Below are 11,550 nucleotides of genomic sequence, written 5' to 3'. Positions count from 1 at the left end.
GAGTTAAATCCATGGAATCTGCAGTGAAGTAAGCTTATTCAAATCATGTTAAATTGATAAATGTACATTGTTCCAAGCAAGTGGTCAAACCCAAATAAAGCCTTTACTTACAACTTGAAAACCTGTGATGTCTTATTACAAAGTGGTACTAAATTTACATTACAGTACATTAACTTCAGTACATTAACTTCAGACTTGATGCACTTGAAAATAAGACGTTCCGTTTTCGCCTTTCTCCTAAAGGGAGGTTTCCTTCCTGCTTAATAAAGAGCCCACAGCCAGAAAGTCAAAGCACAGTCCGCTGACAGAGGTCACGCAGCAGCTTCCCTCTCTAAGATGTGGACTCACTACCTGGAAACTTAGAAGTGCTTTTAAGTTCACATTATAATCACTTATCACTGATCTGTGCACATTAAATAAATGAGCCGCCCTTTAGAAAGTGGTTGATGACAACTTAGAAACCCTTTAGTTGTATGTTTTAGTGTAAAATTAGACCTATTCTTTTTTTGACATACACAAACTGACTGCTGTGCCACAGGTGCATGATCATCTCTGCACTCAACTATCATCCTTCTTCTTGTCATTGTGTTGTGGATGATAGAATGGGCCACCTGCCATTTCAGGAGAGGAAACTGACAGAAATAGTTTGATTGACTATCTGCGAGAACATCTGAGGTCTTGTGAAGTGTTAACAGATATATTTGACATTTTGCTTGAGGTCAGTGTCAAGGAAGTGAAGAGGTAAAAAGAAGGGAAATGTCTGTTAAATCGTTTTAAACCTCTTTGCTTGGATGTTGATTGATCGAATTTAGGGCTCGATTTAAGGCTTGGTTATTTCTTTCAGCTTTCATTAATGTCACTGTCATAATAATACATGTACTATTACAATAACAAATGTAAAGGCTTAGGGTTGGATTTATATGAGGCTACATTTTCCCAGTATAAAAGTCTGAATCTAATTTCTTAATAACAACATTTCTTTTACAGTCAGCTTAAGCAGTTAGCTCCGTGTGGTAGAGATATGATTGTTTAAACCAGACTTATTTCCTGCAAAGGGAAAACCCGCCCTGAAACAGAACTCCCATGTATTATTCAAATGTAGTGGGATAGTTCAATCATTGTCTGAACTACTGTCTCCCCTCTGGCTTTCCTAGAAACAATGAGCTCTATGTTCAGTGGATACAGAGGGACTATAGAAACATGTATGTTATGTTTACAGTGTCTTTCTCTTTTTAAAAAAAATTATGATAGGATACATCTGAACCATACATACACCCGCATTTCAGGACAAGCACAGTCATCTCGGATTACAGTCAAGAGAGAAGACATAGTGTCTTTTACATCTTTTGGCAGAGAGCTGATGAGCGTCTCCAGATCTGAAATGCCACTCTTTCATCTCCACTGGAGGGTTGAGAAATAAAACAACAAACTCAGAATACTGTTAATCCCTCAGCTCAGCACAGTCTTTTTATCACACAGCGGAGCGGTATCAAAGTCTAACCATGCACATCAATCAGCCTGCGTCACAGTATGTGACAGAGATGAAACAACAGTAGATGGATTGGAGGCAATAAGCCGAGGATCCATCATCTTAACAGGTGATGGACAGAGACGTTTGAGCAGCAGGTTAGTGAGAGAGGGATGAGAGAGTGTGGGAATCACAGAGTATTCATAGACAACAATGTTTTAAAATAAGACTTCCTCAAACTTTTTAAAAAAGTTATTTTGTAAGTTTTAGGTTAATTTTTGTTTGTTTTCTACACAGACTGAGTGAGCTCTGCCCAGAAACAAGGGTTTCTGTGAAAACAAAAAGCTTTGCAAAGAAGCTCTGTGCCTTTAAAGAGGCTCAGTTTCTCAGAAAATTAGAAGAAACAGTTCATCTTCAATTGCATTATTTGTCATTTCACAACAGACATTTATCTTCTTGCACAGTTTCAGGGCAATTAAACTGTTTTTAGCCATGGTAGCAGCAATGTTTTCACTTATCCTGTGATATATCTCAGTGTCTAGATGGATCTTCATGAAATTTTGCAGACATTTGTGGTTCCCAGATGTTGAATCCTAATGACTTTGGCAATCCTGACTTTACTTTCCAAGAACCACCGTGAGGTTCAAATGTGTAGTTTTGAGATAGATGTCTCAACAGCTGTTGGCTGGGTATTCATTAAATTTGGTACAGACAAATTGTACTGCAGAAACTTTTGAGATCCTTCACCTGTTTATCTAGTAATTTTTTTTTTAAATTTGTCCAACATTTTGGCTTAGACTTTTGGCTATTTTGCAGTTTGGTATGTTGCTGTAATTAGGGCATACTAAATGTGGCCTGTATCTGATGAGGGGGGATAAAAGCTGGTACAGCGTTTTAGTATTGCACTTCCACAACTCACAAAAACAGTAATGGATTTTAATCCTTTAGGGAGTACATGGGAACTGACAAAAACTGCAGTGCAGAATTAAAAAATGTTTCATTTTTATTTATTGCAAACAAAACTAGTATTTGTCATACATTTTCATACTGTACAGCTACATACAGATAATTAAATCGAAATCCTGTAGTGAGGACAAGACAAACAAATCTTACAGAGGGACTCTCCAGTGGGACTGATTTACACAGTGTACAACAGCTAAATATGCTTGCTCCCAAAAATGAACAAAGAGGGTTTCTAATGCTAATTCAACAGGGGAATCACAGACATCAGCTGTTCTCACTCAATCATCAGAAACATTTCAGTTTGCGCTGAAATCATGAAAGGGAGTTTATGAAGATTTAATTTACAGCCGAGTTAAATACAAAAACTCCACGCGTTTAAAGAGAGAGATAAGAGTAAAATCATGAGACTTATTTTTCCTACAAATGTAGTGATGATGACTGTTAGAGAAAGTCATTAGTGGGTGTTGTCACATTTTATCCCATCAACAGTGACCTGCCAAAGTGTCCTGCAGCAACAATAAGCCCCTGGCATCTATTTGCCATTTTCCTTACACAAGAAATGATACAGTAGTCATAATACAATTTGTTCTTGCAACCCTTGAGATCTCTGCAGCAGAGGTTTTGGAGCTCGGAGTGTTAAAGACGACGCGGATCAATTTACATTTAGTTGTGGTGGGGCCTAAATAAACTGTAAAATACAAGAAAAACAAAAAACTGATACACAACCATGTCAAAGATTTCCAAATTCAATTTCATCACATAAGAGGAAAATCTTTGCTGCCTGTTTATAAGGCTCAATAATTATAAAGTCAATGTTTTAGACTGTTGCATTGGCATTTCAGTGGTTATTAAGTAACTGGGACTAAAGTTAGCCTAATATAAAAAAAGGCTAAATGGCATAAAGGCCACCTCAAATCATTCTTAAATCAACATTTAATTTGTTTTGTCTGTTGTCAGTTAGCTTTGTGACATCCCTGTCAGCTCTGTGTGATTTCATGTGTATACTGTTTATGAATTAAAACACCAGATGACACTGATTATGAAAACCCACAACATCCTTACAGCAGCAACAACTCTTCAGTATAAGGCCCTGGGTGTGAGTGACTGTGTTCATCCACGGCGAACCATTCATTCAGTCTGCAGCGGTCGCCATTTCTCTGTTCAGCTTATTTGTACATGGCGTTGAAGGATCGTCCAATGATGAGCCGGCGAATTTCACTTGTGCCCGCGCCGATTTCATACAGCTTTGCATCACGTAGAAATCGCCCCATAGGGTAGTCGTTGATGTAGCCGTTGCCACCTATTGACAAGTGACACACAGGTTAAAGGAACTGCGTCAAGGTATCAAACTCTAAATTTGTTTGCACGACATACAAAATGTCCCACTGGGTTGCTTTAGGGTGCACGTACGGCAATATCCTCATCAATTCTACTCTTTTTGCATGGCTACAATATGTATATCGGCATGCAAGGCCATGATAACCACTGTGTATTTTATCTCGGAAATATAATTTTACTAGCAAAACAGACTTTAACAAAAGTCAAATTCATCTACATATATAGTGCTGAAAATATATCACTACATTAACGTAATTAACCACAGTATATGAATTTTCATACAATTTTTTAAGAAAATATCTAAATTAGTCTAGAAATCAATGTACATGAGACAACTATTCTCATTAACATGAAGCTTATATATCTTGGTTTTTATCCATCAGTACTGTACACACTATATTCGCACGTCTCCTCTATTATTCTATAAGTTTCAAAAGAGGCTGTTCTCTCCATGTTCACACTATGTAGTCAAACAAACCTCCTTTCTCGTATCCACACTGCAGCGATCGGCTGCTCAGGGTTCTATTTATTAACCAAATTAGCTGCTCCTGTAGGGCTCCTGCTCCCAGGTGGCTGACAACGATGCTAACATCAAACCACTGCCATTCACAGCAGTAACAAGACTCAATTCAGAATTAAAGGACAGAGTTATCACACTGACCAATTCATAGGCTCATTCTAAAACTCAATTTGTGCCTCCATTTCTGTCTATAAACTGGACTGACAGTTGCAAATTCATTATAATCTGAAACTGATGTTTCTTTTACTCATCCATGACAGTTTAAGGTTCACTTTTCATCTGAACCATTCAGTTTCATGGCACTTACCCAAACACTGAATGCCATCCAAAGCAACCTGAGTGGCGTTCTCAGCACAATACAGGATCACTCCAGCACAATCCTGCAACACAAAGCAGCACTGTCGCTGGGTGCAGGGGAGGGGGAAATACCTTTGTCTTATGCAAAGAGTTCTACAAAAGAATCAATCTTTCAATCCTTCTTTGGTTTAATCAAGGTAAGCCTGATGCAATTTCATGCAAGACAGAATAAGCTTAACAACATTTTACTACAACATAAAAACAAAACATGTCTAACCACCATCTGACACTATGACATGACATAAATGTTTCCACAAGTCTTCAGATTTTTATCTGGGATTATAATCAGTTTAACACTATTCAGGGAAATCAGTTTAGATCATTTCAGCATGTTATATATTTTACTATCAGTGATGCAATATTTAAAATAGAGGTTTCTATTAGAAAAAAAACTGGAGTAGATGAGTGATTAAAAATCCTCTCACCATTGCACTGAAGTGTCCTTTGTCACAAGCCCGGGCAACATTGTACACATACTGCCGACAAGAGCTCAGTCTGGTGTACATGTCAGCCATCTTGCCTTGCATCAGCTGTCGAACGGATGAACGTGACACATTAGGCCAGTTTCACTCAAGTTATTCTAAACTTTTAAATTCTATGCTGCCACCTTCAAACCCAAGCACGTGTCTGTTATGAAGCTTAAATTTGTTTAAAAATTGTACTTTATACATGAATAAAGTGAAGGCTGGAGGCCAAACCTGAAAGTGTCCAATCTTCTGTCCGAAAGCTTCTCTGACATGTAGGTAGGGAATGGCAAAGTCTAGAACTGCCTGCATGATGCTGCAAAGTAATAATGTTAAAGACTCATTTGTTAGAATATTTAATAGCAACTCGTTATTTACAAGATTCCAAAAACAAAAAAGTAAATGATGTCTGCCATGGTGTGTTCTTTGACTTGTTGTGCTAAATGGCTTCTTAATGCCAGAGGTATGAGTTTGTTCAGCAACTAATGGCTTCAATAAAATGTGAACACTGCTTCAAGTAGGTAAATATAAGCTACACACATGTGCTAACTAAATGTGTCACTAGGTTTTCTGACTGCACTCAAACCCACAATGTTTAGCTGGCAGACACGGTGTTTACATTCAAATTGTTTCCTGAGAAAAACCTGAGGCAGAGTTATGAGTCACTATTATTCAAAACTAAAGGTCAGATTAACAAGCAATTACTTTGGTTAATTAATATGAGTGAGAACAAAGAAATTAACCCCAACATATTATATTTTATGTGTTCTGGTATGAGCTTACCCAAGAGGTCCAGATGCGAGCACCAGCCTCTCCAGATCTAAGCCGCTCATCATCACATAAACACCTTTGTTCAACGGGCCGAGGATGTTTTCCTCTGCAGCAAACAGGAAAAAAGTTTGATCAAAACAAATTAAACAGCAGTGTCTCAGAAACAGAGTCAGGCTGCACAAGGATCACACAACACACGTGCAAAGAAATGAGCCTAAATAAAAACTGATCTATGGATTCTAGTGTTTTACACAAATCAACATATGGCAGCGTGAGAGCTTCAACACACACCTGGGATTTTGCAGTCTTCAAAGATCAGCTCGCAGGTGTTTGATCCCCTCATGCCGAGTTTGTCGAGCTTCTGTGCCGTAGAGAATCCCGGCATTCCCTACAAAATGCACATACATATAAGCCCAAAAGACACTTTTTAAATTGCTGTGATTCATGTTGCTTCCCTGATCCTCAGAACAGAGCAAAACATAAAAACCCATCACATCCTATGCACTGAAAATAAAACCAGAGGCAGAGAACAGTACGTCTGTGCTTGCCTGGATTTACCTTTTCAACAATGAAAGCTGTGATGCCTCTTTGATGGGCCTCAGGATCTGTCTTGGCATAAACAATAAGGACATCGGCATCTGGCCCATTTGTGATCCAGAACTTGTTGCCATTCAGAACATAGTAGTCACCTGTAAAAAGAAAAAAAAAAATACAACGTCATGTCATCATCTGCTGCTTATCTGGGTCCAGGCCCAGGTCGTGGGGGTGACTGCCACCCAGTCCACAATGCACCAAAGTCTTACAACACCTCCCACGGGTGGTGGGCCCATGGGAGGCAGTGCTGCCCAGAGTGGGGCTCAAACCCACAATCCCGAGAGATAGAGTCTCGTGCGCTACCAACTGAGCTAACTGGGCAGCAAAATACAAAGTCAAAAGAGTTAAACAGCAGATTTAAGAAGCACTTGTCTGGATCTCGTACACCATAATTTTGCATGAGAACAAACATACAAATGTTACTCATTGGTTTAAGAGAGAACGCCTGGGCGCAACCCTGTGATTTTGTGTATTTAATAGGTACCTTCTCATAAAGAATTTTAGGTTATCACATTTGCAGAGAGCTTAACAATAAACTGTTTCATCCTGGAAACATCTCAGTCTCTCTGGTTAATCTTGCACAGATAAAACACACACCACCGCTCTACCATTAACCTTATAATCAACAATAGCTTCAAAATCAGTATTTACAAAGCATAAGGTAAGGTACAGCCACCAGGGATCAAACCCTGCAGCTGATTTCACTCTGACATCTCGATCACGTCCACCTCCTTGTGTGTCTCCGGCTTTGACTCAAGGTGATACACTCATTCAATGTGAAGGCACAAAACAGCTGCAGTGTATTTTCATATTTTCTGAATGTGTGCACCATCAACATGTGACTTCACAGTTTCTTTGTTTTTTGATGATGGTCTTTGAGAAACATGAAGGCCTCCACATACTGACAACCTCTTTGTCTTCTGTAGCCTACCAGTGCCGTTTGTCTGCCTTCTCTCTTTGCATCTTGTTTCCTTAAATTTATTCACACTTTTCCTGTTTAGAGGTAATTTGAAATTCATGTCTGTATATTTGCATACATTGTTTTCATTGGTTCTGGGCCATTTTTGTCCTTCGCTGGTATTTTGGCTCACGCTCAGCCCACTCTTTCCACTGAGCGCAGCAGTATGTGGGAATCACTGAGTCTGATTTTCTGGAGAACATACAAATTGCTGATCTCAACTGATTAGAATCAGCCAAAGCTGGTACTTATCTATGCATCAAGGTGCAGCCCAAAGACTTGCTCAATGTGTGAATCCTCCTCTAGAATGAAAGTTTATTTCAAGGAGATGCACCTCATTTCATGATGTGACATGAGGTGAAGGTTAAATCTGTAACACTCTGTGGGCCTCACAGGACTAAGCTATAAACAGAGTGACTAACTTTTAGCTTTGCTGCTATCTTGACTAAAAAGAACACTTCAGGTCTCTTTATGTACATCCACAGTGGCAGTCTGTTCATGCAGTACACATGCAACACTGCTGAGTCAGACTCACTTGGCCAAATGTAATATTCAGTGTGAAAGGGCTAAATGCCAGCAGTGTTTTTGTCAAACCATGACTCAGTACAATCCCCAAGAAATGCAAAATTGATGATTTTAATTAGCAGCACAAAAACCAGAGCACTATCAAATGGTAAGTTAATAAATTTCAGTTGACATTTCTATACACATGCCTGCATGTGAATAAAGATATGTTCACCACTTCTGTAGAATGAAGCACACTGTTTAATCATTTAAGCGTGTAGCACTTATGCAGAGGATTCACAGTTTTTGGTGTCCTACCTTTCTTCTTGGCTCTCAGTTTCATGGATACGACATCTGAACCGGCATTGGGCTCACTCATGGCCAGAGCTCCGACGTGCTCTCCTGTCATTAACTGACAACAGGAAAGACCCAGAGGAGAGTAAAGGATTTAACCAACTTTCTTTTTTTTGTTTTAGGCTTTTTCCAACAATCTGAGCTGTTTTGGTTCTGACCTTTGGCATGTACTTCTCCTTCTGCTTTTCGTTTGCGTGGCGTACCATCTGGTTGACACAAAGGTTAGAGTGGGCTCCATAACTGAGAGCAATGGCTGCTGACACCCGTGACATTTCCTCCATCACAATGACATGATCTAGGTAGCCCAATCCTGTGCCCCCATATTCCACTGAAAGAGATGTACAGTGTAAATTCATTTTAAAACACCTATTATGAGCAAGCTTCTTACTGAATCATTGATTTAAAAAAAAAAAAAAAATAATAATAATAATATACCAGCTCCCTATAGATAACTATACTGCAACTACTTCTACATATACTGTAGAATTACAGTGTTTTCCTTAAGCTATCATACCTGGAGCAGTGATTCCAAGGAGCCCCATCTCCCCCATCTCTTTCCAAAAATCCTGGAAGAGAGATAATGCAAAAAATGACCAATACTGAAATCCTGCTCCATGTTTCATGGGAAATCTAAACTTGGATATGATACATAACTCTTTATGAGATACAGCAGGCATTTCCTGAACTGTGCAACCCAATCAGGGAACTACACATATGCATACAATAGAGTCTTTCAACTCACCCGCATTCCACGAAATTCATTCGTCTTGTCGATCTCGTCAGCATAAGGTGCAAGCTTCTCTGCACAGAATTTACGTACCGTCTGTCTGAGCTGTTCAAAAGACACATGAAAAGCAACAGACTAAACTAAGTCACACATGTCACTACTTCATTAAAAGCACTGAAAAATGAGCAGATTCTGGCATTAGTTCCCATCCTCTCCCTTCATTTAACAGAAAAGCAGACTGAGATGGCTCTTAGTTATATAGGATTAGGTATATAGATAGATCAATAGATATGTGGGGGAGTTGTCTGAGTTACAGATGGATTAAGCTATTTCACAATCATAGAGAAACCTGTTAACTCACATTACAGGTATTTCCAGCTTCTCAAACGACCAGAATTGGAGGGCAGCCACGTTCAACCAATCAAATCCTTCCCATGAGCCCCACCCCCTGCCCTCCTCCCAGCCCGTGTCCAGTCTCCTGAAGGTGGTGCCAACATACCACTGACCCCTGTCACCTCATTTTGAATTAATAAACCTTAACTGTAAAGTATGTTTAGATGGACCTTTCATCCCTCATTACCTGTCCAGCAACGCTAGCCGTTGTAGCTGTAGGTAACACTGCTAATTCAAGCTGTTGAAGCTTTTGACCCTGGCCCCGGAAGAAATTATTAGTTCCACTTGCTTCAGTAGTTAGATAAGAGCAAACAAAAACTAATTCACACTAACATTAGATAGATGTCGAGTACGGCAACTGTGTTTTCTAGGTAGTTAGCTAGGTCGGCTACTACCAAGGTCTTCTTATCAGGGACTCTTAGCTAACGTTATGTCATCACGTCATGAGCACTGCGTCCTTAAGTAACCGTCCGTCAAACTCATTAAACTTTCCTGTACTTTATGTTTGTTTCATGTGACTCATCTTGGGCTGTTTCTACCTCCAGCGTCTTATCTGCACAGACAGGTGAACCTTGTGTTGCTCGTTAGCTAGCCGATGTGGCTAACCTGTATCTGCTCGTCGGTGAGCCCGTTCACCACATCGTCCACCGGGATGGCAGCTCCGGCGCATCCTCTCCTCGCCACCGCGGGGATGGATAACCTGGAGCCGAGGCGGAGTGCGTTTCTGACGGCAAACATGGTGGTTTCTTGGAAAGCGGGCGGTAAAGAGAGGGAAACAAAGCAAAAGCTGACACGCTGGATAACTGTTAGACCCCAGGGCTCGCTGCCCTTTAGTGGAGAGAATGCAGGAGGTCTCACTCTGCCACTATTTCCCGGTACCATAGACGTGATCCACGCAGACGTTTCCTCTTCTTTTTCTGGCGCTAATGAGCAAAGTAGCTCATTAGCGCCACCCATTGGACTGGAGTGCACATTAGTAGCTCAGCGAACAGACAGTTGAAAACAATTAGACCAACATGTCTTACAAAATTGGAGATATACACTATACTTATATCTCTAAATGCATCGCCAAATTAAACGGCTACAGAGGCCCTGGGAAAAATTAGCTGCTAACATTATTTAACCTCATTCGTTACAGCACGTATCTACTTTTACAGCCTAGTATTGACGCCTATCAGTATTAACTGAGACAAAATTACCAAACGGAATACAGATGTGGCAATCAAAAAAGTGTAAATGTGATGTTAATTTTGCGTTTCAGTTTGGACAAAACCATGTCTAAAGTGGTCGACATTTTTCCATGGTAGTTGTGTTGGTAGTGCTCTTTTTTTTTTTTTTTTTGGCTAAACTTAAAATTCTTTAAGTAGTACGACCACTCCCTCTGTTACAACAAGATTTCTTTAAAGGACCAGGCCACTGGTTTAGCATGTTTTAGCCCATTCACTTGACATGTAAGTCTACTTTATAATGCTGTGCAGATTAGTCTATGCATAAACTGCATGACCACTCAACAATATAACCCTGAAAAATATAACACAGACTTGATGGATTACACAACTCAAGCGAGTCTCACAGTCTGCTAATTTATTTTCATATTACACATGTCATATTTCAAGTGAATTAAAATCAATAGCTGTCTGCAATGATAGAGAAATGAATCCATAATCTGAAACTGTATGGCACACACTCAACAAAATTGTAGCCTTTGTCCTTCACATGATTTGTGGCTAAGAAGCTGAAACTCTCAAACATTTTTGTAGTCATTTCAACAGTAACACACTATGTGCATGAGAGCATGGACCTATTTACATGCCACTATCTCACCTTCAGTAAGAGTTACAATGAATGTTCAGGCATCCCAGTTTCCACACATACCTGTAAACATATGCTGATAAATGTTTCAGAATGTTTGAAATAACACTGAAACAAATATTAACTTTGTTCTTTTCATACTTTCTTAGTCGCCACAATGACTGTAACTCACTGGGGATTTTTTTAAACAAACAAGTGATTCATCTTCCAGTTTCACACCATCTTTGCTCTCAGAGGTGACTGTCTAGGGCTGCACAGCAGCGTCGCCTTCTGGATAACAACGACTTGATAATGAGGACTTCAAGTTTAAAATGTGGTAGACTTCCT

At 39.7% G+C, this 11,550-nt stretch overlaps 1 protein-coding gene across 1 annotated transcript; it reads right to left on the bottom strand.

The window, feature by feature from the left end:
• Positions 1 to 2,448: 2,448 nt before the first annotated feature.
• On the bottom strand, positions 2,449 to 10,275 carry ivd (isovaleryl-CoA dehydrogenase). Its single transcript, XM_041061337.1, has 12 exons — positions 10,018 to 10,275; positions 9,034 to 9,123; positions 8,806 to 8,857; positions 8,450 to 8,619; positions 8,256 to 8,349; positions 6,440 to 6,570; positions 6,173 to 6,269; positions 5,894 to 5,987; positions 5,345 to 5,426; positions 5,072 to 5,176; positions 4,597 to 4,669; positions 2,449 to 3,731 (listed from the first exon to the last, which is right to left on the bottom strand). The coding sequence occupies exons 1-12, from the start codon at positions 10,147 to 10,149 to the stop codon at positions 3,598 to 3,600; spliced, it is 1,254 nt and encodes a 417-aa protein (XP_040917271.1). The 5' UTR covers positions 10,150 to 10,275; the 3' UTR covers positions 2,449 to 3,597.
• Between the last annotated feature and the right edge of the window lie 1,275 nt (positions 10,276 to 11,550).

Source organism: Toxotes jaculatrix, chromosome 17 (assembly GCF_017976425.1).
Source record: "Toxotes jaculatrix isolate fToxJac2 chromosome 17, fToxJac2.pri, whole genome shotgun sequence".
Lineage (NCBI taxonomy): Eukaryota > Metazoa > Chordata > Actinopteri > Toxotidae > Toxotes > Toxotes jaculatrix.
This window is presented reverse-complemented; position numbering and strand designations above follow the sequence as displayed.

Excerpts from the sequence above, each read along its gene's own strand:
- ivd (XM_041061337.1), bottom strand. The coding sequence starts at position 10,149 with ATGTTTGCCGTCAGAAACGCACTCCGCCTCGGCTCCAGGTTATCCATC. Across the intron at positions 8,620-8,805 it reads CCTTGGAATCACTGCTCCAG|TGGAATATGGGGGCACAGGA; the intron begins GTATGATAGCTT and ends CATCTCTTTCAG. Across the intron at positions 5,988-6,172 it reads TGAAGACTGCAAAATCCCAG|AGGAAAACATCCTCGGCCCG; the intron begins GTGTGTGTTGAA and ends TGTTTGCTGCAG.